Source organism: Indicator indicator, assembly GCF_027791375.1.
Source record: "Indicator indicator isolate 239-I01 chromosome Z unlocalized genomic scaffold, UM_Iind_1.1 iindZ_random_scaffold_80, whole genome shotgun sequence".
NCBI classification, from domain to species: domain Eukaryota; kingdom Metazoa; phylum Chordata; class Aves; order Piciformes; family Indicatoridae; genus Indicator; species Indicator indicator.
The window spans coordinates 52317-79098 of NW_026539146.1; the positions used below are offsets into that span (position 1 = coordinate 52317).

Genomic DNA, 26782 nt, shown 5'->3' on the forward strand with positions numbered 1-26782 from the left:
ACTTAACACTGTTATTTTAAATTTCACTGCTTGCAGCTGCCTACAGGCATGGGGGAGAGAATAGAGAGTAAAAAGGGAGGGTGAAAGGGGGTGAGAGGATGCGGAGTAGGAAAAAATTTCTTGTCCCACCATTTACAAGCTGTCATTAAGCTATAAGTCACTAGGTTTTATTGCCATAATAGCAAATGGTAACTTTTTCCCTCTGAACCCTGTCATTCTGTTTCTACTCCTAGTGTTTTCTGACTTTCTCTTAAAATATTTGCAAACAAGTTAGCTTTAGCCTTTTGTTTCTCCTCGTCTCTTCTTATGTATACCTTCTGAGCCTCTCGTAATAAATCTCCTAACCCTCTGTCTTGCCAATCCTCGATCTTCTCCAATTTCTTTCTAATATCTCCCCATGATTTCGCTACAAACTGCATTCTGAGAAGTATCACTCCAGCTGCAGAATTGGGGTCTATTCCCGAATACATTTGTAAACTTTTCTTCAGTCTTTCCATCCATTCAGTGGGAGACTCGTCCTTCCTCTGTTGTTCACTAAAAGCTTTGTCAATATTTTTTCCCCTGGGTACAGCTTCTTTAATTCCTTGTATTAATATAGTCCTCAGGTCACTCATATTCTGTCTCCCCTGAGGTTGTTGATGGTCCCACCCAGGATCCTGATTAGGCCACTTCTGATCTCCTGGTGGCCCCCCTTGGTTTTGTCACTCCCATATCCTCATTCCAGCCTGTCTGATCAAATTTCTTTCCTCTGCAGTAAACAGAATAGTCAAAATTGCTTGTACCTCTCTCCAGGTATATGTGTTAGGACCCAAAAAATGATCCAATCTCTCAGCTACACCTAAAGGATCATCCAAGAGAGAACCCATCTCTTTCTTGAAATTACGCACATCTGATGTATTGAGAGGCACGGCCACGAAACCTATTCCCCCCCTGAGCACCCCTCAGAGGCACTTCCCTGAGCGGAAGTAACCCAACACTGCTTTCTCTTTGTTCATCCCTGACCCTGCTTCTTGTTTGAGGGGGTGAGTGAGGAGGGGTAAGCTGAGGAGCTGTTGGATTTAGGGGACCTCGACCTCGACCCCTGCCCCGATAATAAGGAGGTGGTAAGTTATCCAAGGGTTCCCATCTTTCCTTTTCCCTATCTTTATCCTCTTCCTTATATTCATCCTTATCTTCAGATTTTAATGCTAATATTGGAACGGGGGAAGGACACGAGGCCCTAACCCAAATAGCAGCATATTCACTCTCTTCCTGGCTAAAAGGCTTTTTAGAGTTCACATGAAAATTCAGTGCTTGACAAACCCAGTTCTCAAAAGATCCAAAAGCAGGCCAATATACACATAATCTTAACGGTTCTTTTGGCCATGACTTCATACAGTAGTGGATCATCTTTTCCTTTGATTTACCTTTTAACAGCCTGCATTCCCTCCAGAACTGTACCATCAAACCGAGTGGGCTTTCCCGGGGGATAAAGGGTAAAAGTTTTCCTCCTTCCTGTTCTAAAGATTTACTTTTGTCCCATTTTCTTAATTAATTTGTCTCGTGGCTACCACAAATAATTATGCAAGTGAAAGAACCTCAGTAATTCTCACCCGCGAATACTATTTCATAGCTACTCAAAAAAAAAACTCATGCAAGCAGAGAAATCCCCCCACCCCCGGATTCTCTTAAGTACCTAAACTTAAATACTTCGGTCTTTGACAGACCGGTAACCAAGGTTACCAAGGGTCACGACCCTGGCAAACGGCTCAGACAGAAGCCGCAACTAAGAGATCCCGAAACCCGATCGCCTCGGAACTCAAATACGTAGCCGAAAACAAACACAGGTAGCCCTCCCCGAACGGAATACAATTTTACTCATTTTACTCACCATCGTCCGGGGCGTCGTGCACGAAAATAACGTATTGCCAATTGAACAAAAGGAATTTCTTTGCTTGCTCTTATTCGGGTTCAGAAAGCACTGATTTCCTGTCTTCCAAAGCCACACTGAAGCCACCGGAACTTTCGGTCGGGGGCCCCCTTCAAATGAGGCTGAAAGGCAGAAAAATCAAAACTTTCCCGGCCAACGCACCAATTCTAATAAATGAACTAAACAAAAGTGTCTTTTAAAGTTTTATTAAGAATAAGGACAAAGAAAGAAAACAGCATGCTGGGCTGAGAAAAAGGGACAAAAAACAGCAAAGCAATAGTTTTTCTCTCCTTCTTATATAGCTATCTCATTTACATAAACAGACTTATGTTAAATAGAAGGCAGGACATGATAATGAGCCCCCAGAATGTTCTGAAGTGCTCAGGAGAGAAAAAAAAAAAAAGGGGATCAGAGAGTAAAAGCATCTTTCTCACAGAACGCCGCAGAACTCCCACATACTTATCTGACACACACATTCCAAGGCAGAGCCAAGCAAGGCCACCTTTATCTTTGATTTGTCTAATAAGAGGTCAAATTGAACCCCTTGAAAATGGTCTTCCAAATTAAATTCACTGAACTTAACTCTTTACTTGACACAAATCACATATTCCTCCATGAATATTGTAAAAATATTCACAACAGGCCTGAGGGGAATTTACCCGCCTGTAACCCTAGAAAGCATTTTGGGAGGTTTTTTTAGTTTGCTTGAAGGCTTTTTATTTTTACTCAGAAACAAGGTTGATTCAGAAATGTCACTGGAGCTCTCAGACTTAAGGGTCATGAGATTTCTTGGCTATTCAGTGAGCATACATTAAAGGCAAAATTAAATATATTTTTCCTGTTCATAGTTTTGCAGGTGTGCACAAAGCCAAAGTAGCCAGAAAAGCTCTTAAGTAAACCCACTGAACAGTGGCTTCCATCTCCTGTGATTCCATCTCCTTTGCACAGTGCAGTAGCTGTCAGTGTTGCCAGTGTTTGATCTGGCTCTGGAGATTAAGGATAGCATTAAGAATTAGTTATGCAAGATCTGAATGCCTGCCAAAGGGGAGGAAATGCAATGGTTTTGCAGAGACAAAAGGATTTGGAAAACCCTTCATGGGATTTGAAACACTTCACAGGCCTTCATGCATTGGTGAGAAGCAGGTGGGACACAAACCCATTTTTGTTTTTTCTTTGCAGGTCACTTTAAGGACACCTCCAAATACAGCCAAGGCTGATCTTGGGTTTGGGGATGGCTCTTGCCCCACTCTGAAGGCAGCTGTGCTTAGAGCTGAGAGGTAACACCTCCCATCACGGACACCAGACCCTCTCCTGGGGCAGCTCTGTCTGCACTAGAAGGGATGTGGGAGGCCTTGGCCCTCCTGGGAGCAGATGCGAGGCACGATGCTCTGTCCTTGCAGGCACTGGAAGGGCCTTTCTGCATCCCTTCTTCTGTCCTTGCCTCGGGGCAGGCTGTGGCTTGTGGCAGGCTAGGAGGCACCTGTGCCTCTGGCAAGAGCATAGGAACTGCTCTACCTTGAAGCTGTCTAGGACACTGGGGATTACTGCCTCTGTTCCTCTTAGGGAGCATTGTGCTTTACAAGGGCAGGACATCTGGGCACAGGGACTTGGTGGTCCCTAGGCTTACGTGGTGTTGTCTAGGTTTGTTAGGCCCCGTCACAGTGAAAGCTTGGTTATGTGACAGCCATTTATGGGCAATTTTCTTACATGCTTATAGTATGAAAGCATACTCCAGAAGCCCTAGCTGAGCTGCGAGCTGCTGCATACATGGCTGTGTTCTTGTGGTGCACTGATGGCAGTTTCACCTGTCTCTGCCTGATGCTCTACACCTGTGAGTACATGATACTGTGTAGCCCCACTGCAGGTCAGCTGTAGGTACATCAACAGTTGTTCTGTAGGTCCCTGGTGTCGTTGCAGGAGTAGGGGAGATGCCTAAACACAGAAACTGGTTAACGTGCAGTGAAATTAGGAGTGTGTAGAGTTCACACATGTCCAGTTGCTGAACAGCTGGTTTGGATTCAGCAGGCAGCAACTACCCATACATGTCAGAAAGGCCTGCAGTAAGCCCAGAGGCTGAGGGACTCTGACAGCCAGTTGCTGTGAGTACAGTGAGGAGTGAGCAGCTTCAGCACAGGCTGCCTTGCACCCCTGCCTGTGCTGCAGATCTCTGCCTCTCGTCTGGAGCTGTGACAGGCCAAGCTGCTGACCCAGGCTGTTGTTTTCTCAGGGTGGGCCTAAGTCATCATTTCTTACTGCAGAGAAGAGGGCCAGGCTGAAAACAAACCCCGTGAAAGTGCGTTTCGCAGAGGAAGTGCTGGTGAACGGACACACTCAGGTCAGTGGCATGCAGCTGCAGCTGGACACCCTGGGCCCTGCACTCTGGGCTGCTCCTGGGAGACATGCTGGGCTGGTTTAATGTGGGCAGGACCTATGGAGGGGCTGCATCCTCACCCTGACAGTCTGCCCTGGATATGAATCCAGGCACCTAGTCCTAATTGCTTCCTGTGGTCACTGGTGGTCTGAGGGAACAGGTAACACCTCCAGAGAGTTTTGTCTTTGAGTTGCTTGCTTAACAAGTGGAACATCCCTGCATGTACCCCTTTTGTTATTTTACCATCAGGTAAACTTTAAACCAGCATTACACAGCTGTGGCATGGAATAGACATCTCTTGAAGTGCTAATCTCCCCAGAGCAAACCTAGGCTGAAGTTTGGGCATAACAAATCCTAACCCTAAAGGTGGGAGGTGAATCCTACTGTCCATGCCAGGTTTATTTGCTTCTAAAACAGCAGGGGTGTCAATCCCTGGCCTTCAGCGATGTTCAGGTAGCCTTATGTTCAGAGAGTTCAGTGCTGGTGACTTTGTTTTGCTGTTGAACATGATGTGTTCTCTAGGTGATGGGGTGACAGCTTGCTGTGTTTCATATCATTGCAGAGGGTTTCCACAGAGCATTCAGAGATGCTGCCATGACTGACAGCTGAGCCAGTTTGTTCTTATGCAAAACAAGATCACTGGATGAGTCCTGCAGATCTTTCACAGGGTTTCTAGCACTGATGAGCTGTGTAGATATGGGTCTGCCTGCAGCAGAATAGGATAAGCAGTGAGGATGCTTGTAGCTTCCCTCAAGTGTGAACAGCTCTTAGATGTTTCCATGGTAACTTATCAAGCTCAATGTGGTTATGATGGACTGGAGTCAGTTGGGAGCCTTTAACTCTGAGTTTCCCTTTTACTCTTTGGAATGAAAAATTTCAGTGCCCAAAATCCCTCACTCTATTCCCTTCTCATTAGTGCTGACCAAATCTTGCTTCTGTGCATTTTGTAGTGATGGTGAACCAGTCAGCAGGCCCTTTCCTTCTTCTCTTCTAGACTGTCTCTTTGTTTCCTGTCTTTGGTAGTAGCAGGCTTTCATGACCCACCTCAGGCAGAGCCTTCCCTGTGGCAGGCGTTCTGTCTTCTCCCCCTGCACCAGGGCAGAGGCACAGCCAGAGGTGCCATGGATTTCACCTGCCAAGTAGAGAGGCACAGTGTGCATGCTTTGGCACCTGTGCCCAACTCCAGGCATTCAGGGACTGCTTCTTCTCTGGCCTGGTCTGCAGAGCAGGAGGGAATCAAGTGTGACTCTTGACACATCTTCCAGTAAGTCTCTATAGACTCTGGGATTCTTTCCTTCTTGCCAAGTATTTGCCAGATGTGCCGAAGCTGCCACAGGGTTCAGCTCTGCTCTTCCAAGGGCTGTTCACATCCCTCTTATGTTAAATGCCAGGTCTGTCTGGGATACTGCCAGGGCATTATGGCAGTTGGGTCACCCTTCCTGTCACACAGAAACCAGTACTGGGCCCCTCACATGGTTGGGAGATGTGATGCACAGGCTGTGGAGCTCTTAAGGCAGGGAACAGGGAAGAGGAGGATGTGCACTGGAAGTGGTGTCAGGCAGAAGACAACCTTGGGCAGAGAGGCCTTGAGCAAGGCTGGTGGGGTACAGCCAGACTTTAAAAAGCCAACAGTCTCTGCTTGTTCTTATAGCTAGAAGTTCACACTAGTGCCTGCTTAGGAGCTCCTATGGAGCTTTCTGGCAGACACTGAGCACTGGTGCTGCAGCACATGAAGGTCTCAGGGTTGTGCCATTAACTTACCCAATTGCAAGGTAGGTCTTGAGAGGTCCAAAGGTGGAACTTCTGGAGGGCATGCTATACTCGGTGCTTTCTGCAAAGCCTCATCAATACTCTGCTGAGCTAAGCTAGTCATAGCTCTGCAAGGGCAGAGCAGTGACATAATCTGTGTAATTTACATTAATTTAATGAGAACATGAAGATGAAAGAAATTTGTTTGGGTGTTAGAATCCCACTTGTGTTAGCTTCCATTTTCACCAGTTGGATGTGAACCCTGTTTTGAGCAGTAAAATATTAGCACAAAGGAAGAGTAAATGAGTCTTTTGTATGTTTATGACTTCTTTCTGGAAAACCACTCTTCACCACAGACAGCAGCTGCTCTGCTGGAGTGTTTCAGAACTGATCTGCTTTCAGTGGACTGATGGAAAAATAGGCATTAAGGTCCTGAAAAACTGCAAAGCCTCCTGTTTCAGTAAATGTACTGCTCTTGCCATCTTAATGGAGCATTGCTAGATGATCTTTGTGGCAGCTGGAAGGAACCCAGGGGCTGCCTTCTGCAGCTGAAACCTGAAACTCCAGTTTGGGAACATAAATTTTTAATAACCCTTGGTCCTGTTCAGCCTCCATTTTCTGTTGCAAATTGATGATGCATTTCCATGTAATGGAGCAATATGCAACAGACAAGTCCCTGAGGACCCTCAGGTCAGCATCAGGCTATGTATTATTAGAAGCTGTGGGACTAGCTGCAATATGGAGTAAATCACCCTTGCACCAGATAAAGCAGGAGGGGTACAGCTGCTTAAGCCACAGCAGAAGCTTTCAGAATTAATTTTCATCAGTCTTTTGGAGTCTGCACAAAAGGAGAGAAATCTCGTCTGGGTGTTCTGGCCAGCTAATTGGATCTGACCAGGACAGCTGTGGTACTTAATTTGTATATGAATTTCTGTATGGATTTCAAGTTCTGCTGGGTGCTGGCTGTACACGGCCTCATTCGTTTCATAACTGACATCTGTGTGAGCTGCCAGAGTAAATGTGCTGATGGTGCAAACCAGCATTCCAGCATTGCTTTTCTGAAAGGGATGGGAGACACAGAGTCTGCCACAGATGTGGTATACTCATGATGCTTAGCATATAGGAGTTAGAGCTTGGGCTGGGGAGCAGAAGCAGTGTGCATTCTTGTTTTCTTAGTTGTGAATGTAGGCAGCTTGAACACCACAAAACAAGGAGGGGAGGCACAAGGAGTAAGATTCAGAAGTGCTTGGTTTAATATTTCTAGGGTATATGCACTATCAAGAGGGACCAGGCTGTGAGATTTACAAGGTGTTGCACAGCAAATTAAACATAGCGGAAATTATCTTAGAAAAGCCCTTCTTAACCTTGAGGTTGTCATGGCAAGGAGATCAGTTCTGTAAGACTGGAGGAACATCCTGGTCCAAGAACATAGGAAAGATCTGCTTAATGGGAAGTTCAAGACTGGAGGAGTAAACCTGCTTAGGACTGAACAAGAAGGATGAAAACGTGAAGGTGCAAATGAGCTCTACTAAAGGAGTAAGGTGAAAGGCTGAAAGGTGCAGCTCTAGACAGCCGCAGAAGGACAGAGGCCAACTCCCAGACCCTTCCCGGAGAACCCAGTGAAGGTGCTCTGAGAGTCACTGCCTTGCCTAATGCATTTGAGACCTGGTGACATCATGTCCTGTCTGGGAAGCCCCAGAGTCACTAACCTTTGGGGAATGTGCAGTAAGTGCACCACACCATGTTTAGCTGAACCCTACAGCCATCCCATTGGTGTGCAAGCTCTGTTTGTGGAGGGGTTTGGTAGCTCTTGAGCTGAAGTCATGGCTGCTGCCAGTGAGAAAGTGTCAGTGTGGGGGCTACTGCTGCCTGGTGCCCAGTAATGGGAAGGTGACTTTTTGGGCAAACATTGCTGCTTTTCTGGTAATGAGCAGGGAAGATGGGTCTCAGCTTTAAATATCTGCTAGATCCTACTACGACAGGTGAGAAGCGGGCAGAGGGCACATGCAGGACACATGCAGCTGCTGCCCTGGCTGCAGTTTGATGGCAAAGGCATTCATGAATGCTCCTTCCCTTGTTGTTGCCAGAAGCATACTTGGGGAATAAAGCTTGGTACCACAGGAAAGGATTGCAAAAGCATTTATACCAGGATGTGCTGTGTCAGGTAGAGCAGCCTGGAGGCTTAATGTCCAAGGATTAATGCAGTTGCTTTTGTTCTGCAGGGGAATTCTCTTCTTTGCATGCCCAATGTTCTCAAGGTATACTTGGAAAATGGACAGACAAAGGCTTTCAGGTTTGAGACGAGCACTACTGTGAAGGTAATGATGCTTGATTGTCTGTCTTTGTTCCCACCACCTGAATTCAGTCCAGTAGCAGCAATGCAAGCAGTGGAACTTGCAGCCTTCTGGTTGTGTTGGCCTACTCATGGGAACTGGATTGCTAGCTGTTGCTGAGTATGCAGGATTGTTCATGCTCCTCTGGCAGAGGAGGCATTGCTTTAGTTCACCTGTTTTCTTCTCAGGAACTAATTTTCACAGAACTGGCAGGAACTTGCCTATGAGACCATTACAGCTTTGTGAAGTGTAATTGAAGTTGGGCAAGAGGACAGGTTGGTGGGGTCTGGCAAATCATCAGCTGTCTGCACAAATGTTGATTTCCTTGGAAATCACATGGCAGAATACAGAAGAGATTGTTTAATACAGCAGTGACAATGTGTACCCCTGAGAGGGAGAACAAGTCTCATGGCTTAGGACCTGGAGAGTGGAGTCTAAGTTTGGAGGTCATGTGAACTCATCAAGTGCAGTTGTGCCAGATGTTACCTAAAATGTCTGTATTCCAGCCTCATTTCTGCACTAGTGCAAGCATTTTCCTGCAGAGACATGAAAACTGATGGACACCTTCAGATGGAAAAGCAGTACCCACCTCCCTAGGATCACTGTGCTTGGTGGTGTTATGGGCAAGTTACCATCATTCTGGAACAGGCTGCCCAGAGAAGCTGTGGAGTCTTCCTCTCTGGAGACTTTCAGGCCCTGCCTGGATGTGTTCCTGTGCAGCCTGGTACCTGCATTAGCAGGGCATTGGACTCAGTGATCTCCAGAGCTGCCTTTCAACCCCTACAGTTCTGTGATTCTCAAAATACAAGGTGCTACTCCCCAGAGCCATTTATCATAGAACCATAAAATGCACTGGGTGGGAAAGGACCTCTAAAGGTCATCTTGTCCAAACTGCATGCAGTAAGCAGGGACATCCCCAAGCAGGTCAGATCAAGCCTGACCTGGAATATCTCCAGGAATAGGGCCTTCACCCTGGTCAACTTGTGTTCCAGTGTTCCACCACCTTTACAAGTAATTATTTTCTAATGTCCAACCTAAATCTCCCCTTCTGTAGTTTCCAGCCATTACCCCTTGTCCTGTTACTACAAGCCCTTGTAAATAGCCCCTCCCCCACCCTTCAGGTACTGGAAGGCTGCTATGAGGTCTCCATGGAGCCTTCTCTTCTTCAGGCTGAACAGCCCCAACTCTGCCAGCCTGTCTTTATAGGAGAGATGCTCCAGCCCTCTGATCATCTTCATGGCCTTTTCTGGACCCTCTCCAGCAGGTCAATGTCCTTCGTGTGTTGAGGCCACCACAGCTGGACACAGCACTGCAGATGAGATCCCCCCAGAGCAGAGTAGAGGGGCAGGATCCCCTCTCTCTAGCTCTGGCCACACTGATTTGGATGCAGCCTGGGCTGCCGTTGGCCTTCTGTGCTGCCATTGGCCTTCTGTGCTGCCAGTGCCCATTGCTGCCTCCTGCCCACCTTCTCACCCACCAGCACCCCAAGTCCTTCTCTGCAGGGCTGCTCTCATTCTCATCATCCCCCAGCCTGTATTGGTACCAAGGATTGTCCAGCCCAGGCTCAGGACCTTGCACATGGCCTTATTAAACCTCATGAGGTTCTCCTGGGCTCACTTCTCCAGTCTGTCCAGGTTGCTCTGGATGACATCCTGTCCCTCCAGCATATTGATCACACCACTCAGCTTGGTGTCATCAGCAAACTTGCTGGGGGTGTGTGTCAGTGTGAGCTGAGATTCCCCCCCCACCGACAATAACCAGGCTAGCTCAGTCTGGAAGCGAATGCAAGCTGTATTTACAAGCAGATCTACAATCTATGATGGAATGCAATGAATATGTACAAATATACAAAATTCATAACATTTACAAATATATACAATCAACAGAAAAGCATAACCAAGCTGCCTTTGCTTCCTCCAAAAGGGGACCTTTCCCAAGGGGCCTCTCTCCCAGGGGCTTCCTCCCGCCAGGCCCCGTGGCAGAAAGCAGTTAGCTAGGTAGAAGCAAAGAGGATTGTTAACTTAGCTCGCCAAGGTCAGTGTGTTATCTTCAGCCAGAAGAGAAGAAGAAACAGCAGCCAGACAGCCCAGCAAGTTGCCACAACTGCTGATTGCCCCACTTTGTTTTGAGTAGTAGTTCTTAAACATTTCTATCTATCCAATGGAAGTGTTTAGAACAATCATTATTTTGCTTTCTTACACCCAATAGTGACTTATTTACACTCTTTCGCTTTCTCTGCTTGAACTTCGCAAAGAAAAATTAAAGAGACAGTTTCAAACCATCACAGGGTGCCTCAGTCTCTGTATTATTGATGAAGATATTGAATAGCACTGGTGCCAGTATGGAGCCCTGAGGGACACCACTTGTCACCCATCTCCATCTGGACATCGAGCCATTGACCACCACCCTCTAGATGTGACCATCCAGCCAATTCTTTATCCCCTGGACAGTCTACCCATCATATCCACATCTCTCCAGCTTAGAGAGAAGGATGTTGTGGGGGACTGTGTCAGCCTTTAGGGAAATCCAGTTAGATGACATCTGTTGGTCTTCTCTTGCCTGCTGATGGAGTCACTTGCATTATAGAAATCCACTACCTTGGTCAGCCAGGACTTGCCCTTGATGAAGCCATGCTTCCCAACCACCTCCCTGTCCTTCATGTGCCCTATCAGAGCTTCCAGAAGGATCTGTTTGATGATATTCCCAAGCACAGAGGTGAGGCTGACAGGTCAGTGATTTCCAGGCTGAAAGAAAAATTGGGAAAAGCAAGGAGGTTTTGTCTATAGAACTGAAGAATTTCCTCAAAAAGGAGGAGTTTATTCTCTAGTTCATCCAAACTTCACAAAGCTGTTGTATTCCTCACACAGGTAAGTCTCTGCAAGTCTTTTGACTTGCAGGGCAGAGAAAAAGAACATAATTGAATGAAGAAAGGGAGGATAAGTGGTAAAGGGAGATTTGAATGCTCACCTGCAAGGGTTGAGTTTCTGAAAGATGGATTAGCTCTTCATGTTTGACCTGATTTGCTCACCTCTGATCTAGAACAATTTTTTTCTGTATTGGGGTTGAGTGCAGCTCTCTCCAGCTTCCTACAGAAGCACTCAAATGGGCAAAGTGCTTCCTGAGTTAGGTGTTTTCAAAAGTTCCTCTGCTGTTTGAGAAATCCTTGCTTAAAACTGAGTTGTGACAAATATTTTACTTACCTCAGGAGTCATAGAATCACAGAATTGTTAGGGTTGGAAGGGACCTCAAGGATCATCCAGTTCCAACCCCCCTGCCATGGGCAGGGACACCTCACAGCAGATCAGGTTGCTCACAGCCACATCCATCCTGGCCTTAAAAACCTCCAGGGATGAGGCTTCCACCACCTCCCTGGGCAACCTGTTCCCAGTCTCTCACCTTCCTCATGGTGTAAAACTTCCTAACATCCAATCTGAATCTACCCACTTCTAGTTTTGCTCCATGCCTCCCAGTCCTGTCACTACCTGACATCCTAAGAAGTCCCTCGCCAGCTTTCTTATAGGCCCCCTTAAGATACTGGAAGGCCACAATAAGGTCTCCTTGGAGCCTTCTCTTCTTCAGACTGAATAGCCCCAACTCTTTCAGTCTGTCCTCATGGGAGAGGTGCTCCAGCCCTCTGCTCATCCTCGTGGCCTTTTTCTGGACACCTTCCAACACGTCCAGATCCTTCCTGTAATAGGGGCTCCAGAACTGGATGCAGTACTCCAGATGGGGTCTCACCAGAGCGAAGCAGAGGGGGAGAATCACCTCCCTCAGCCTGCTGGCTATGCTTCTCTTGATGCAGCCCAGGATGTGATTGGCTTTCCAGGCTGCAAGTGCACACTGTTGGCTCATGTTGAGCTTCTCATCCACCAAAAGCCACAAATCCCTCTCCTTAGGGCTGTTCTGAAGCCAGTCCCTGCCCAGCCTGTATCAGTTGTTGGGATTGCCTTGACCCAGATGCAGGACCTTGCATTTGGTCTTGTTGAACCTCATCAGGTTGTCATGGGCCCAGGTCTCCAGCCTGTCAAGATCTCTCTGGATGGATCCCTTCCCTCCAGCCTCTCAGCAGCACCACACAGCTTGGTGTCATCAGCAAACTTGCTGAGGGTGCATTCAATGCCTCTGTCCATGTCACTGACAAAGATGTTGACTAAGACTGGTGCCAGGAGTGATCCCTGAGGGACTCTGCTTGTCCCTGGCCTCCACTGGGACATGGAGCCATTGACAGCCACTCTTTGGGTGTGGCCATCAAGCCAGTTCTTTATCCATCTTGTGGTCCACCCATCAAACCCATGTGTCACCAGCTCGGAGACCAGGATGTGGTGCAGGACAGTGTGGAAGGCTTTGCTCAGGTCCAGGTAAATGACATCAGTTGCTCAGCCTTCATCTATTAGTTTTGTGACCTTGTCACAGAAGGCCACTAGGTTTGTCAGGCAGGATTTGCCCTCGGTGAAGCCATGCTGACTGTACCCAATCACCTCTTCATTATTCTTCTGTCTCAGTGCCTCCAGGAGGATCTGCTCCATGATCTTACCGGGCACAGAGGTGAGACTGCCTGGTCTGTAGTTCCCTGGGCCATCCTTCTTGCCCTTGTTGAAAATGGGAGTTATGTTTCCCCTTTTCCAGTCAGTGAGGACTTCCCCAGACTGCCAGGACTTCTGCAATTTAATAGAGGTTTAGCAACCTCCTCCCCAGTTCCCTCAGCACCTGTGGGTGTACCTCATCAGGTGGATGAGGTACATGGACTTGAACACTTTCAGGTTCTTCAGATGGTCATGAAGCTGATCTTCACTCACCATGGACAGTTCCTTCTTCTAGCCCCTGCCATTATCTTCCATCACTACAGGAGTGTGGCTGGAGCTCTTGGCAGTGAAGACTGAGGTAAAGAAGTAATTGAGAACCTCAGCCTTCTCCGTGTCACTTTTCACCAGCTCCCCTGTTTCCTTTCTGAGGGGGCCCACACCTTCCCCAGGCTTCTTTTTACCGTTAATGTACCTATAGAAATGTTTACTGTTCCCCTTGCTCTCCCTGGCTAGATTGAATTCTAACTGAGCTTTAGCTTTTCTAACCAGGTCCCTTGCTGCTTGGGCAGCTTCCTTACCTGCCCCCATTCTAGCTGTCCTTCCAGTCCTTGTAGAGTTTCTTTTTGTGTGACAGCATGTCCAGGAGTTCCTTGCTCAGCCAGGCAAGTCATCTAGTATTCTTTCCTGATTTCCTCTTTGTGGGGATACTTTGCTCCTGGGCACACAGAAGATGATCCTTGAATACTGACCAGCTGTCCTGGGCCCCTCTTCCCTCTAGGGCTTTGTCCCATGGTATTTTGGCCAGCAAATCCCTGAAGTGATCAAAGTCTGCATGCCTGAAGTCCAGGGTTGTAACCCTAGTTGCCCTGAGGATCTTAAATTCTATTGCATCATGGTCACTGCATCCAAGGTTATCCCTGAGCCTCACATTGATCACCAGCCTTGTTGAGTTTTGAGTGAGTCAAAGAAGTTCTCTTTCAGTTTGTATTCAGCCAAGCCTTGTGTACTGCTTTCTGTTTGCCAAAAATAAACCTGGTTATTTCCATTACAGTGTCCTGATAGAATTCTCCATACCACTGAAACACCAGTTTCAGTCAGATTTGAGGAGGTCTTGCCATTATGCTCTCAGATTCTTGTTTATTGATAGGGACAAGTGTTTTTCACTAGTTCTTGGCAGTTCTTTGAAAACTGTTGTCAAGTTCTAGAAATCCAGAATGGTTAACAGTAAACATTTGGATCAGGTGTGACAGAAAGTGCTTGGCACCACCAGACTGAAAATGTCACAGCCAAAGCTTTCAGCATGAAGCAGCCCAGGAATTGTAAGCCTGGGAAACGGATTTGAGGCCTATTACACCTTGGCATCTTACTGCACTCTTCACACAGCAAGCAGCAGATTCCCTACCTCGTCTTCCCTCTTGTCCTCTTCCTTGTCCTTGGTTGTGCTTCCTTTCTTGTCCTCTTGTCCTTGGTTGTGCTTCCCCTGCAGTACGCTCAACTCCCAGCTGTCTGGCATACTCTCTTATTGCTCCAGCTAGGGTAGCTCAGCAGCTAACTGCCATGCTTGTGCTTGGTGTCCCAAGGAGCTGCCATTTCCCATACCTCCACTTCTGAGAAACTTGCAGTCTTTCCTTTAACCTTGAGACCTGTGTGGTTTGTCTAGGTCACTGTACTCAGAAGCTGTCAGTGAAGAGGGAAAGCAGAACATCATCAGGGCACTGGTTTCCTGTGAAACAGCACTAAGGGTTTCACTGTGTCGCAGCATCAGCATGTTCTTGGGTGCAGAGAATTTTGTCTCTGTGCACTGCCTGTTCACTGCTGCCCACATGGCTGCCAGCAGCCAGAATCACCACCATTCACATGGTGAGCCAGCAGTGCTCAGGAGCTGTGTCTAAGTTCTGTCTGACAGTCTGTGTGCTTCCCTCCCTAGGACATTATTCTCACTCTGAAGGAGAAGCTGTCCCTCTGCAGCATCGCACACTTTGCACTCACTCTGGAGGAGCAGTACAACGTGGCCAAGATCCACCTGCTGCACGAGGAGGAGCTCATCGAGCAGGTGAGGAGAGAACTCAAAACCATGTCGGGTGGGACCAGCACCAGCACTGGATGGTGGCCAGCAAGGCACAGAGGGAACTCAGCTCTGCAGGTGTCAAAAGGAGTGAGCCTGACCCCATCTCCAGAGGTGTTCTCTTTTCTCTGTCACGTGTGCCTCTGCATTAATCAAAGCCCCTGTAGAAATGGTGCTTTTAGGAGTACCTCACTCCACATAGAGAACCCACAGAGCAATACCTACAGACTGGTATTGCTGGGACCATGCAGAATGTGCTTTGTGCTACCAGTCAGGTAAGGCCTATCTGCAGATGACTGACTGAGCCTTCAAGTAGCTGTGTACCCTGGATGGTCAGAGTTAAACCCAGCCAGGTGCCACTTTGATTAACTTCTCAATCAGATGTTTGTGTCCTGTGAACAAGAGCTTTGCTCCGTCAGTAGTTCTGCTGCTCTGTTGGTACTCTTGGGCTAACCTCATCTGTGAGACATGCCCACTTGGGGATCTCATCTCTCTGCTGGGGTCTGTCTTGGCTGGTGATCCACTGTGACACAGAGAGGTCCAAACACTGAGCATCTGTGCCTCAGAATTTCTGCCTTTTTTTTTTCAGTTAGTGGGATCCCAGATAGCGGGATTCAGTTAGTAAGGAATCTGCCCAGAGTAAAATATAAGAACATAGAACACAGAGATCTTCATATTTTATCAACATTAGGATGATGATCCAAGTGTCTGTTTAGGGCTACTATATTGCATGGCCAAACTTAAAAGCAGAGAAGCTTGCCCCTTCATCTGTTCTGATCATGCTGCAACTATATGAGATCAATGGATATTTAATGAAATTTTGCTGTCAAAGGAATTCCAAGCTACCACAGGGGGAAGAGAAACTAGAAGTAGAGCCAGAAATAAAATCTCACCCACCCACAATGTCTCCTTGTACTCACGAAGGACAGTGGCTAGGCTGCAGCCATCGACTTGCCAGTAACTTTAAGTGATTTCTGTGCATTCCAATAAGCCACAGGCTTACTCTGCATCTATGGAGGGAGGGGCTACAGCAGTAGCTGTTGCATGATGCTGTTTTTCATTGCAGGTGGTCCAGAAAAGAGAAGCTCATGACTGTCGATGCCTCTTCAGAGTTTGCTTTGTCCCAAAGGATCCCTTAGACCTCCTTCAGGAAGACCCAGTTGCCTTTGACTATCTCTACCTGCAGGTGAAACTGAAGCATTCCATGGCTCAGAAATTCCAGTTCTCATTTCTGCTTTAAACCAAAGCATGCTCTTGGACCAGCTCAGTTACATGAATATGAAATGCAGAGCACTTAAGAACAGTTCATTTGGGTTCAATTTGCCTTAAATTCTTACATCAACTTGGCTCTTTAAGAGAATGAGATTGAAATGAGTGGCTCCCTATATTTGATGTGTGGTTGTCATGTCAGAGGCCTTATCCTGACTTCTTGAGCTCCCATCACCATGCTGACTCAGTGCTGTTTGTTGCAGAGCTGCAGCGATGTGCTTCAGGAGCGATTTGCTGTGGAAATGAAGTGCAGCGTGGCATTGCGTCTGGCTGCTCTGCACATGCAGGAGAGGATCTGTGCTTGTGCTCAGCCTCAGAAAGTGTCCTTGAAATACATTGAGTAAGTTCCTGCATTTCTGCCTTGCTGTGACTAAGCCTAACAAACGAAGGAGCCAGCTGGAAGTGGCATCAGCTCTATGCTTGCCCATGGTTTCACTCTGGATAGAGGACTGCCTCTGAACCAAAGAGACTGCAAGTTAGGGCAAGGTGGCTTAAAGACTGTCCCTGGTTTCAACCTGCTGAGCTGCTTGAATAATATGGACAGTGTAAGACTGAGGCATGTCTATGAACAGAGGGAGGTTCTGATCTGTAGTTAAAGCAGGGACATAAGAAGTTAGATGAGTGTGATGATGTTCTAGAGGGTAGGAAGGCTCTTCAGAGGGATCTGGATTGATGGACTAAGGCAAATCATGTGGACTTCAACAAGGCCAAGTGCCCAGTCCCACACTTGGGCCACAACAACCCCTGTCAGTGTTACAGGTTTGGGCAGGAGTGGCTGGAAAGCTGCTCAGCAGAGAAGGACCCAGGGATACTGGTTCACATCCAGCTGAACATAAAACAGCAGTGTGCCCAGGTGGCCAAGAAGGCCACCAGCATGCTGGCCTGGATCAGCAATGGTGTGGCCAGCAGGAGCAGGGCAGTGACCGAGCCTCTGTACCAGGCAGAGGTGAGGCCACACCTGGAATCCTGGGTTCAGTTTTGGGCCTTTCACTCCAAGCCAGACATTGAGGTGTTGGAGCAGGACCAGAGAAGGACAAGGAAGCTGGGGAAGGGTCTGGAGAACAGGGCTGGGGAGGAGGAACTGAGGAGCCTGGGGTTGTTCAGCCTGGAGAAGAGGCGGCTGAGGGGAGACCCCATTGCTTTCTACAGCTCCCTGAGAGGAGGTTGCAGCCAGGTGGGGATTGGTCTCTCCTCACAAGTCACAACTGATAAGAGAAAATGGGATCAGGTTTCACCAAGGGAGGTTTAGGCTGACCATGAGGAAAAACTTCTATGCTGAAAGGGTTATCAAAGACTGGAACAGGCTGCCTAGGGAATTGGTTGAATCACCATACCTGGATGTATTTAAAAGCCTAGTCACAGCTGCACCTAGAAGTAAATTGGAGTGAGGTAGTCATGTTGTGTGTACTGTCTGGACGTGTTACAGCACCCTGGAGCTTGGTGTGGTGCCTCTGGCCTTCTCTGCCTATTCTGCACATTCCTGGGCTCCTGTGGGACATGATGGTTGGGCTCAATGATCTTAGAAGTCTTTTTTAACTGAAATGAATCTGTGATTCCATGTCACACAGCTGGGACCCCCTTTGCTCCCTTCTCATCTTTCTGACAGGAGGGACTGGGGAATTGAAAACTTCATCTCACCAACTTTGCTTCGAAACATGAGAGGCAAGGACATAAAGAAAGCCATCAGCTACCACATGAAGCAGAACCAGGTGCTGCTGGACCCTCGGCAGAAGGTAGTGCATGTCCCATGGCTTCCAGGTGCCTCCTAGGATGGCAGCAGCATCTGTCAGGGCCAAAGAGGGAATTTCTTTCCTCTGTAGGTCTCCTCTCTTGGAGGTTTTCTTGTATCTTTTTTTCTTGTAACTTCCTCTGTTGTCCATGCACCCCAATGTCCCTGCTTTTTCCCTGTTCAGTTGCAGCTTGCTTGCCAGATGGCAAATGCCATTATGTGGGATGGTCCTCTACTGTTGCCTATCCAGACCAAGCTACATGTGTTGGTCAGATGCTAAGTCCTGTATGGAGGGAACATCTTCTAACTTGGCAAACCTTCATCTGCTAACCAGTATTTCTTGAAATCACAGCACATGCTGATGACAGTCCAGGTGCGCCTCAGCTATCTGCAAATACTGGGAGACCTGAAGATGTATAACGGGAGGATCTTCAATGCCACCTTGATGGTAGGAGTGCTGTTTGTTTATGTCATGGGGTTTTGGCTTACTGTCTTACTGCTTGACTTGGTGCATCTCTTGTGGCAGTGTACTTGGACAGTAACAAAAAGGCAGGACACAGATGCAGTTTTAACCCTTTTTCTTCACCAATGGGTAAGATCATGTTTTAACCAAAGCAAGCTCTGTCTAAAGCAAGAATGTTCAAGTACTTTGCTGAATTGATTTTTGATGTGAGACTAGCCACAGTGAGTCTTATTCCCTTTCTCTGCTTTGATGCTTGTAGAAAATGTAACAGTAGCTCCGATGATGCTGTTTCAGCCAGCTCCAGTCACAGCATTTTCTCCTGTCCTGAGCTATCACAATAAAAATTGGTACAGGACTCTGATAGGGTAACTCAGCACAGTTCCATTGGAGTGAACAGCACAGCAGCCCTCACAATAATGACGTGTGTTTTGTCTTGTGACTTCTGCTCTCCAGATGAGTTCTGTCTGTGTTTGTTGCACAAAAAAGCTCTATTTGAAAAGCTCCTCCTGGAGCTCTTTCCACAAGAGGGTTTGCAGATGTTTTTTTGCCTGTCCCAGCTTGGATTTGCATTGAACTGTGGACCACAAGCTGTTTTGTACAGAGAACTGAGCAATGTAGGTAGGTCTGTACCAGAGGACAACCTTACTGATGGGTTGCAGAAATGTAATTTCCATTTGTGTGGAAATTGAAAATATTTCTGCCAAATTATATAGGCATTCCTATTTTTAAGTGCCTGATCCTAACAGGAAGTGTTGACATTTCTTCCAAATTCAAAAGTACCTTCCTGAATTTTTAGCCAGCTCCAGCAGGTATCTCTAGGTCCAACTGGCACAGCTTGCCAGGTGACACTGCTGACAGCAGCCTGCTGCTGACCACTTGTGTCAGTGTGAGCTGAAATTCCCCCCACACCAACAATAACCAGGCTAGCTCAGTCTGGAAGTGAATGAAAGCTGTATTTACAAGCAGATCTACAATCTATGATGAAATGCAATGAATATGTACAAATATACAAAATTCACAACATTTACAACAGAAAAGCACAACCAAGGTCTCTTTGCTTCCTCCCAAAGGGGATTTCCCAAGGGGCCTCCCCCCCTCCCGGATCCCCCTGGCAGAAAGCAGAGTTAGCTAAAAGCAAAAAGGCTGTTAACTTAGCTCACCAAGGTCAGTATATTATCTTCAGCCAGAAGAGAAGAAGAAACAGCAACCAGACAGCCCAGCAAGGGAGCCCAGAGCTCAGACTCCGACTGCCCCTACTTGTTTTGAGAAGTGGTTCTTAAACATTTCTATCTATCCAATGGAAGTGTTTAGAACAATCATTATTTTGCCTTCTTACACCCAATAGTGATCTATTTACATTCTTTAGCTTTCTCTGCTTGAACTGTGAGAAGAAAAATTAAAAAGACAGTTTCAAACCATCACACCATTGCTTTGAATCAGCTAGATACTTGTTGCACCTCTGGGGCCACCTGCCTTGGGGGCACAGGGAAACTGGCCGTCCCCAAGCCAGAGAAGAGAATGGCCAGGAGCAGGTGACCTTAAAGCCTGTAAGTGGCAAGGGGCTCCCTTTGCAGCTGGTGCAGCCCAGTCGTCAGGAGAGTCTCATTGAAAGACACCATGCAAGGCTGGGTGGCTGAGAAGTCTCTACCCTGCAGCAGTGAATGGGCTCCTGCTCAGATTTTGGCTACAGTTTTGACCTCTCCCCCTGCAGCTACAGGACAGAGAATCGTACGTTGCCTTGCTGGTGGGTGCCAAGTATGGGGTGAGCCAGATTGTCAACAACAAGCTCAACATTGTAAGGAGTCTGGCTGAGTTTACAAACATCAGCAGGCTGGAGCTCACTGAGGAGTCTGAGAAAGTGAGCATGGTGAAAATCTACCTGCAGGACCTGAAGGTGAGCTGTGCTGTCCTGATGGCCAGCATGTGGCTGTATCAGAGACAGAGATCGTGGGGGGGACTCATTCACACCATCCATACTTTTCACAGTCTGACACTGAGCTGATGATGTCATCAGTACAGAAGGTTTAGATCAGACTGAGTAGGGAAGGCTTGTAGACAGAATACAAAATGACTAAAGAAAAGTTATTTTTCCTGCTGCGCTCCCATCGGTGAGACACGACATAGAAAAATAGTGTAAAGTAATTTCTGTTCCTAATCTGTCCTTCTTGAAAAACTTGGATACTCTGCAGTGATGGTGGTGTAGGAGATGGGAAATGTCTTTTCAGTGTGGAGCAAACAATATTTGCTGTTTTCACTCCCTGCCTCCCCTGCCATTCTCCCCTCCCCTCTCCCCCGACCTGGAAAAGGTGCTGACCCTGCTGCTGGAATCAAGCAGTGCAAAAGATCTTGTCTGCCTCATCACTGGCTATTACAGACTCTTCGTGGATGCAAATATCTCCATATTTACCTGGGCAGAGAAGAGACAGCAACTGCACCGTGTGTCAGCTGAAGAAGGTTTGGAAAAAAAACATTTTGTTCTTTGCCAAAAGTTTGGAAGGAAGTGGTTGGATCTTCCACCATGAAGGGTGTCATTCCCCTCTGGAAACAGCATCATGCTAGAGCAGCAGGCCAGGGGTGTGCAGTGGCACTGGAGATTGCTGTCTGCCTGCCTAGGTGAGACAGCACCAGGTTTATGTGTACCCCAGAGGTGTGGGGCCAGGCAGAGCAGCAGAAACTGCCAGCCAAGGCCAGGTGCCTGCCATGTCAGTGCCAAAATGCCCCTGAATGTTCCTGCTCTTTTACCCACCTCCTGAACAGCCTCCCTCTGCTGGCACCCCTCAGCCAGGAGGGAGAGGACCTGTTTGCTAGTCATCCTGTCCCTGTTCAGGAGAACTCCAGTCTCACAGGGGTTGTAGGCTGAGGCTTTACTGCCACTGCTCTGCATCTCCCTCTGCAGCAGAACCAGGCAAAGCAGGCAGGAGGGACCAGGCCTCCACTGATGGGTTGTGGCCCTGCAGGTCAGGATGCATAGTCTTGATGGGCAAGGAAGGGCAGAACTCTCTGGGCTTTGACTGTTCCCCCTTGCCACAACCAAGGACAGGCTGATAGATGTCTGTAAATCCCAGGGTACGAATCTCGAACCGGCAGTGACTCTGAAGACTCCTGGGAGCTTGATTCCCCCTCAGAGCATGGCTTGGACATTGCTACAACATACTGCAGCACCCATCCAGTGTGCCATGAGGAGGATCTGGGACAGCTCCATAGCCTGCAGGTTGGAAGAAGTGACCAGTGTGATGGGGGAGACAACACAACAGACAGCACATCTGAGGCTTCTGACTCAGCAAACACAGAGAGCCGGGGATTTAAGACAAGTGGCTCCAGTGACTCTATGGATGCACTGGAGGAAGATGAGTTGGAAGCTTACTTTTCCTCCAGACCGGAGATCTTCCACTTCTACACACCAACAGTGCAGCAGGTGAGCAGCTCAGACAAGACCTTCTCCCCTGTTCATGCTGCAGGGAGCTCCAGCAAGGCAGAATCCAGAGACTACTTCTGTTTCTTGCAGGTATCACATGCAGAGGAGTCTGGGTGTGAAGACAGCCCCTCTGAGCAGAGAGGGGAGGACACTGGTGTGTCTGTGCTGGAGACTGAGCTGTCTGAGAGAAACACCATAGGCTACTACAGCCTATGCTACAGCACATCCCCTGCTGGTAGCACGGAGAGGAGCAGCACCAGTCACAGCCCTCAAAGAAGCCCTTGGAAAGATGTATCTGCCCAGGAAGAGGCACCATGTGGAGCAGAGCCAGCAACAGATGCCAGTGATCTCATATTGGAGCCACCTCCAGGCTTTGGTGACACCAGCTCTGAGGAGGAGTTCTATGATGCTGCAGACAGGCTCAGCCCCCAAGATGCCCGGGCAGGTAAACCTACACGCCACAGGTCACCTTCCTTACACCCCCCAGGGCTGAGGTGTGGCCTGTTTCCCCTCTCAGTCTTCCTGAAGGGATTATCTTTTAGCTCTTCATAGTTTTCCCAAGACTTTTGAAAGACCTTTGAACACCCAGAGCTGCAGTTTGCAGGGAGGTTTGTCATCACCTCCAAGCATTGTATCCCAGAAAAAAAAAATAATTCTTGGCTTTTTAGTTTGGCATTACGGAAAGTTCCCACGATTCTGCAGGATTTTGAGAATAGTGATCCATGGCTCTGCCTGATCCTGAAGCCAGTATGCTGCAGAAGTTGAGTTCTCTGAATCCTTTTGTGCAGGCTGATTCTTCAGTGAGGAAATAGTGACAAGTCCCAGAAACAGAACAAGAGAAAGATGCCTGTCCTGGAACTGACACGGAGTTCACTGCATTTCAAATATTCCCACTGCCATGCAGTACCTCCTCTGCCATCTTCCTTCAAGCTGAGGAGAGCTAAAAGCCCTCAAACATTATTGTTCCATGCACCCATAAGCTCAAAAATAGTTTTTGGGTCAGGAGCATGTTACTTAGGGGCCAAAGAGTCCTGTGGCTGAGCAGCTCCCTGGTGAGTTTATTTTCTCATAAAGAAAAGGATTCTTGTTTCTGAGACAGTCAGCTCTCTTAATAACTGAATTTCTTAAGAATTTGGTTTGCATTCTTCATGCATGGTAACAACACAGTGATCAAACACAAATTGGTAATCTCCTGAATTTTTACCATTTAAATACCCAGGCTGGGAATTTCTAATCACATTTCTATTTGCTGTTAATAAATCTCCAGCTGCAGGCAGTGCTCTCTGTAGCTGCTGCTACTATTACCACATTTAAGGTGAGAATTGCAGCTGTACCTGCAGTCAGATCAAGTGACTGCAGCAAACTACAGGCCCTGGACTGCAGCCTTGGTAGCCACAAGCTCTGACCCTGCTTTTCATGACATAGCTGATGCTAACATGAAAGAATTTTCTTTGGCACTCAGTTGCAGGACCTGTGTTAAGACCTTTTTGGCCTACTGCAGAGATGCAGATATTCTGCTGCCTGGGACTATTTCCTGACTGTTACGGTTTGTTTTTTCTTTCCAGCAGGCTTCAATGTGATGTCCTGGCAGGGTAGAGACAACTGCTCATGCATCCCAAAGAAACCACAGTGCTATAGCTCAGAAGAAAATGTGATGACAAAGCAGACTGCAAGGGAGAAGGAGCTGGCATGTGCCAAGAGCCTGAGGAAGAGGAGATCTTTCCTGCAAACTGATTACACCTCGCAGGTCACTTTCCCCTTGGCTTTGCCAGGCTCTCTGCAGAGCTGTTGCTCTTGGCCACCAACTGCCCCACTCCTTGCTCAAACACCAGCTTCACCCTCCTCAGAGACCACCAAAGATGCAGACCTGGGATGTCCTGCTGCCACCTGGGCCCAAAGAGACAGTGCTAGCACAAATGCCTCCCCTGAACCGGTGGAAATGGAGCCTGACACCATGGAAACAAAGCCAGTGACTGACTTGGTGATCTCTTCCCTTTCAGCTGTTCAGCTGCAGGGTGACCAGCGCAGAGAGCAGAGTGCAGGGGTGACCACACAGGTGGGCAGTGGCCTCCAGCCTGCACATGTCACACCTTTCCTGTCTCAGGAGGAAACTGTGTCCCTTCCTGAAGGACAAAGCAGAGCTGCCCAAGAAAGTTCCTCTGTAAAGCCAAATGGAGTGAGCGAGGAAAGCTGCAAGGCCACTGGAGGCTGGATGGCCCAAGTGGCATTGGAGGAAATGGGAGAGGTGATGACAGTCCAGCACAAGGCTGGTGGTGCACCTCCATTCCTGGGCCAAGAGGTGACCTACCTTGCTAATGGACACACACTGCCACCCTCAGCTCAAGGCCCCAGCGTGGCCTCTCCCCATGAGGAGGCCCAGGACAAGAAGAATGCTGGGAGGCAAGCAGTATCCAAGGGGCTTGTGCCAGCTCCTTGTGAAAAGAGAAAAGCCCATGGCAACAGCTGTCCTGGACAGAGCAGTGACAGTGCCTTGCCAAAAAGCAGACAAGTGGTGAAGAAAGAGGCCCTCTGGAAGGTGCACAGCAAAAACCATGTGGGCTTTCCAGAGGCAAGCCAGCTCTTGGCAGATTGCAGCAGCACTTCAGGGGTTCTAACTCGCCTGTCCTGGCTCTCATTTGGGGTGAGGACAGACCTCACATCACCCAGCCCATATCAGGAAAGGGTAGATAACACACAAGAGCTTTCAGCCTCTCGGAAGACCAGTGGTTGCCTGGGGGCAGATGCTGTCAGAAGGGAGATGCCAGCATCTCCAGCTGGACCACTCTCTGAGAAAGTGGTGGTAAGCAGTGAGGTGCTGGATGGAGAGTCCAGAAAAGATGCAGAAAGTGCGGCTCACAAACAGCTGTGGCCTGTTCAGAATCCTCTTCACAACGAACAGACTACTGAGGTGGAGAAAGACTCTCTTCTGACTCCATCTGCTGGGTTTTCCTCAGGCACAATTCCCCTAGGCTCATTGGGGAAAAGAGCAGGAGACCATGGAGCTTCAAAACGCTCCTTCCTCTGCTTTAACCACAAGAAGAATGAGCAGACACCTCCTGATGCCATCATGATCAGCACAGAGAGGAAGACATCACCACAGCTTGGGACAGACAAGTGCAGCTGTCACCTGTCCTACATCAGCTGCTTCCACAGGCCTGATGACAAGGGGGAACGTGAGATCACTGTCCCCATGTGCAGCACATTTCTAGGGCCCCTCACCACCCCACCACCCAGCAGCTGTAGTCTTCCTGCGGCCCCTGTGAGCTGTTACCCCATCTCCATTGCTAGGGGTGTGGCCGGGCAGGATCCTCACATGCAAGCCCTCAGCCAGCTGAAGGACCAAGCATGGATGAGCCCTGCAGATTTCTCCTGTATCCTAGCTTACACCATAGAGCTTCAGGAGGTTGTGGCGCAGCTCTCTGGGAACCAAAGAACCCACCTGCAAGATCAATGTGCAGAGCAGGGTGCTGAGAGCAAGGGTGCCCTTGGCTTAGCCTCCCGGGACCTGCTGTCCAGCTGCCAGGAGCTCCTAAAAATAGAGCAGCCCCTCAAAGAGCTGCAGGAGGTGCTGAGGGTGACATTTGACTACCTGCTTCAACTGGCAGTGGCCTGCTTCCAGGTGACACACTGCCAGCAGTGCAGGCAGAGGCAGCCAGAGCTTGGGGCTGCACTGGTGGATGTGGTGGGCACCTACCACCAGCTTGTGCAGGCTGTTTACCAGCAGCTTCACAGGCAAAGCTGCCCGGATCTGGGTGCCAAGCTCCTTGCCTGCCAACACACAGCCCTCACTGCTGCCATGTTTTGTCTCCTGCAGCAGTTCAGTGCACAACCATCGTTGTGATAGAGCTGTTAGGTGGCACACAAGTGCACAGGGTGGGGAAGAGCCCAGCCATGTTCCCTCAGTCCACTCTCAGGCTCTCCCCCATGGACTGTTTCACGCCACAGGCCATGCCTATGCCTAGCTCCTCCAAGAGCTGCCTGTCCTGCTCAGGGAGCAGTCATGGGGCACTGCCTGCTGCCCTCCCTCCAGCCCAGCTTTATGCAGTTCCATGATCTCTTTTATATGCAAACTTCATATATGCAAAGTGGCTTAAGTATCTTGCCTGGGGCTTGTCCCTTATCTCCCAAAGACCTTGAAGGCTGCCACTCTCACTGTGCTGTCCCGGCCACCCTCTGCCACCTGTGGAGAAAGACAGGAATTTTCTGGCTTGCCCTTCCTCCTGCTCTTTACTCTCCAGGCAGACTATGAAGTAGAGTGATACCAAATCTTTCCCCCTGCCTGAAATGGAGCAACTTAGGCTGCTTTGTCTGCCTTCCATGGTGAGGATGTGCCTGGACTTGGAAACCTCTTTGGGAACTAAGCCATGCTGCATTTAACTGCTTTTCCTTGAAGGATGGATGGCAGAGGGCTGTGCCAAGTGAGGGAGGCAGCACCACAGCCTGCTCTTCTGACAGAATTTCTGTATCAGGCAGCTCTATTTGTTTGCTAACACTTGAGGAAGTCCCCAGTTACCCCCCACGTAGATCCATGTCTTCCAGAAGGAAGGAGTGAGCCCCCAGGCTCCTCTATGGAATGACCTCCTGGCTGGCTGCCCAAGGAGAGGGCAAGTTCCCAGCCTTGTCGGTAGCTCTGTCATGCCCCCTGAGGCGTCCCGGTGCTGGGTGTCAGCAGTCTGCACCGAAAGCTGTCCATCTGTGGGCCCCCAGCGAGCCAGCCCTGTGTTAGAAGCGTCACTTACAGCGAGGAGGGCAAGGGCAGGTCCCTGGTGGCTACCCACAGACAATGCTATGGCGAGAAGCTGTTGCTGCAGCCGAGCATGCTCAGGACAGTCTGCAGCAGGCAGTGACAGAGCTGGGTGGGACACAGCTCTGCCCATCCACACGTTCCCCTTGCACTGGAGCAGAACCTGCCTGGGGCTCTGGGACACGTGAGGGAGGCCACCTCCACTTTTTGCT

The 26782-nt window shown here is 48.7% G+C and overlaps 1 protein-coding gene across 1 annotated transcript in view; it reads left to right on the top strand.

The window, feature by feature from the left end:
- FRMPD1 (FERM and PDZ domain containing 1) overlaps positions 1-25667 on the top strand; it is a 32492-nt gene extending 6825 nt beyond the window's left edge. Inside the window, exons 5-16 of the mRNA XM_054398346.1 lie at positions 4137-4244; positions 8252-8347; positions 14813-14938; positions 16017-16136; positions 16423-16559; positions 17826-17952; positions 18301-18396; positions 20123-20305; positions 20718-20865; positions 21477-22085; positions 22152-22271; positions 23395-25667. Coding sequence (XP_054254321.1) covers positions 4137-4244; positions 8252-8347; positions 14813-14938; positions 16017-16136; positions 16423-16559; positions 17826-17952; positions 18301-18396; positions 20123-20305; positions 20718-20865; positions 21477-22085; positions 22152-22271; positions 23395-25667 — 4143 coding nt within the window. The remainder of the gene's footprint in view (positions 1-4136; positions 4245-8251; positions 8348-14812; positions 14939-16016; positions 16137-16422; positions 16560-17825; positions 17953-18300; positions 18397-20122; positions 20306-20717; positions 20866-21476; positions 22086-22151; positions 22272-23394) is intronic.
- The last annotated feature ends 1115 nt before the right edge of the window (positions 25668-26782 follow it).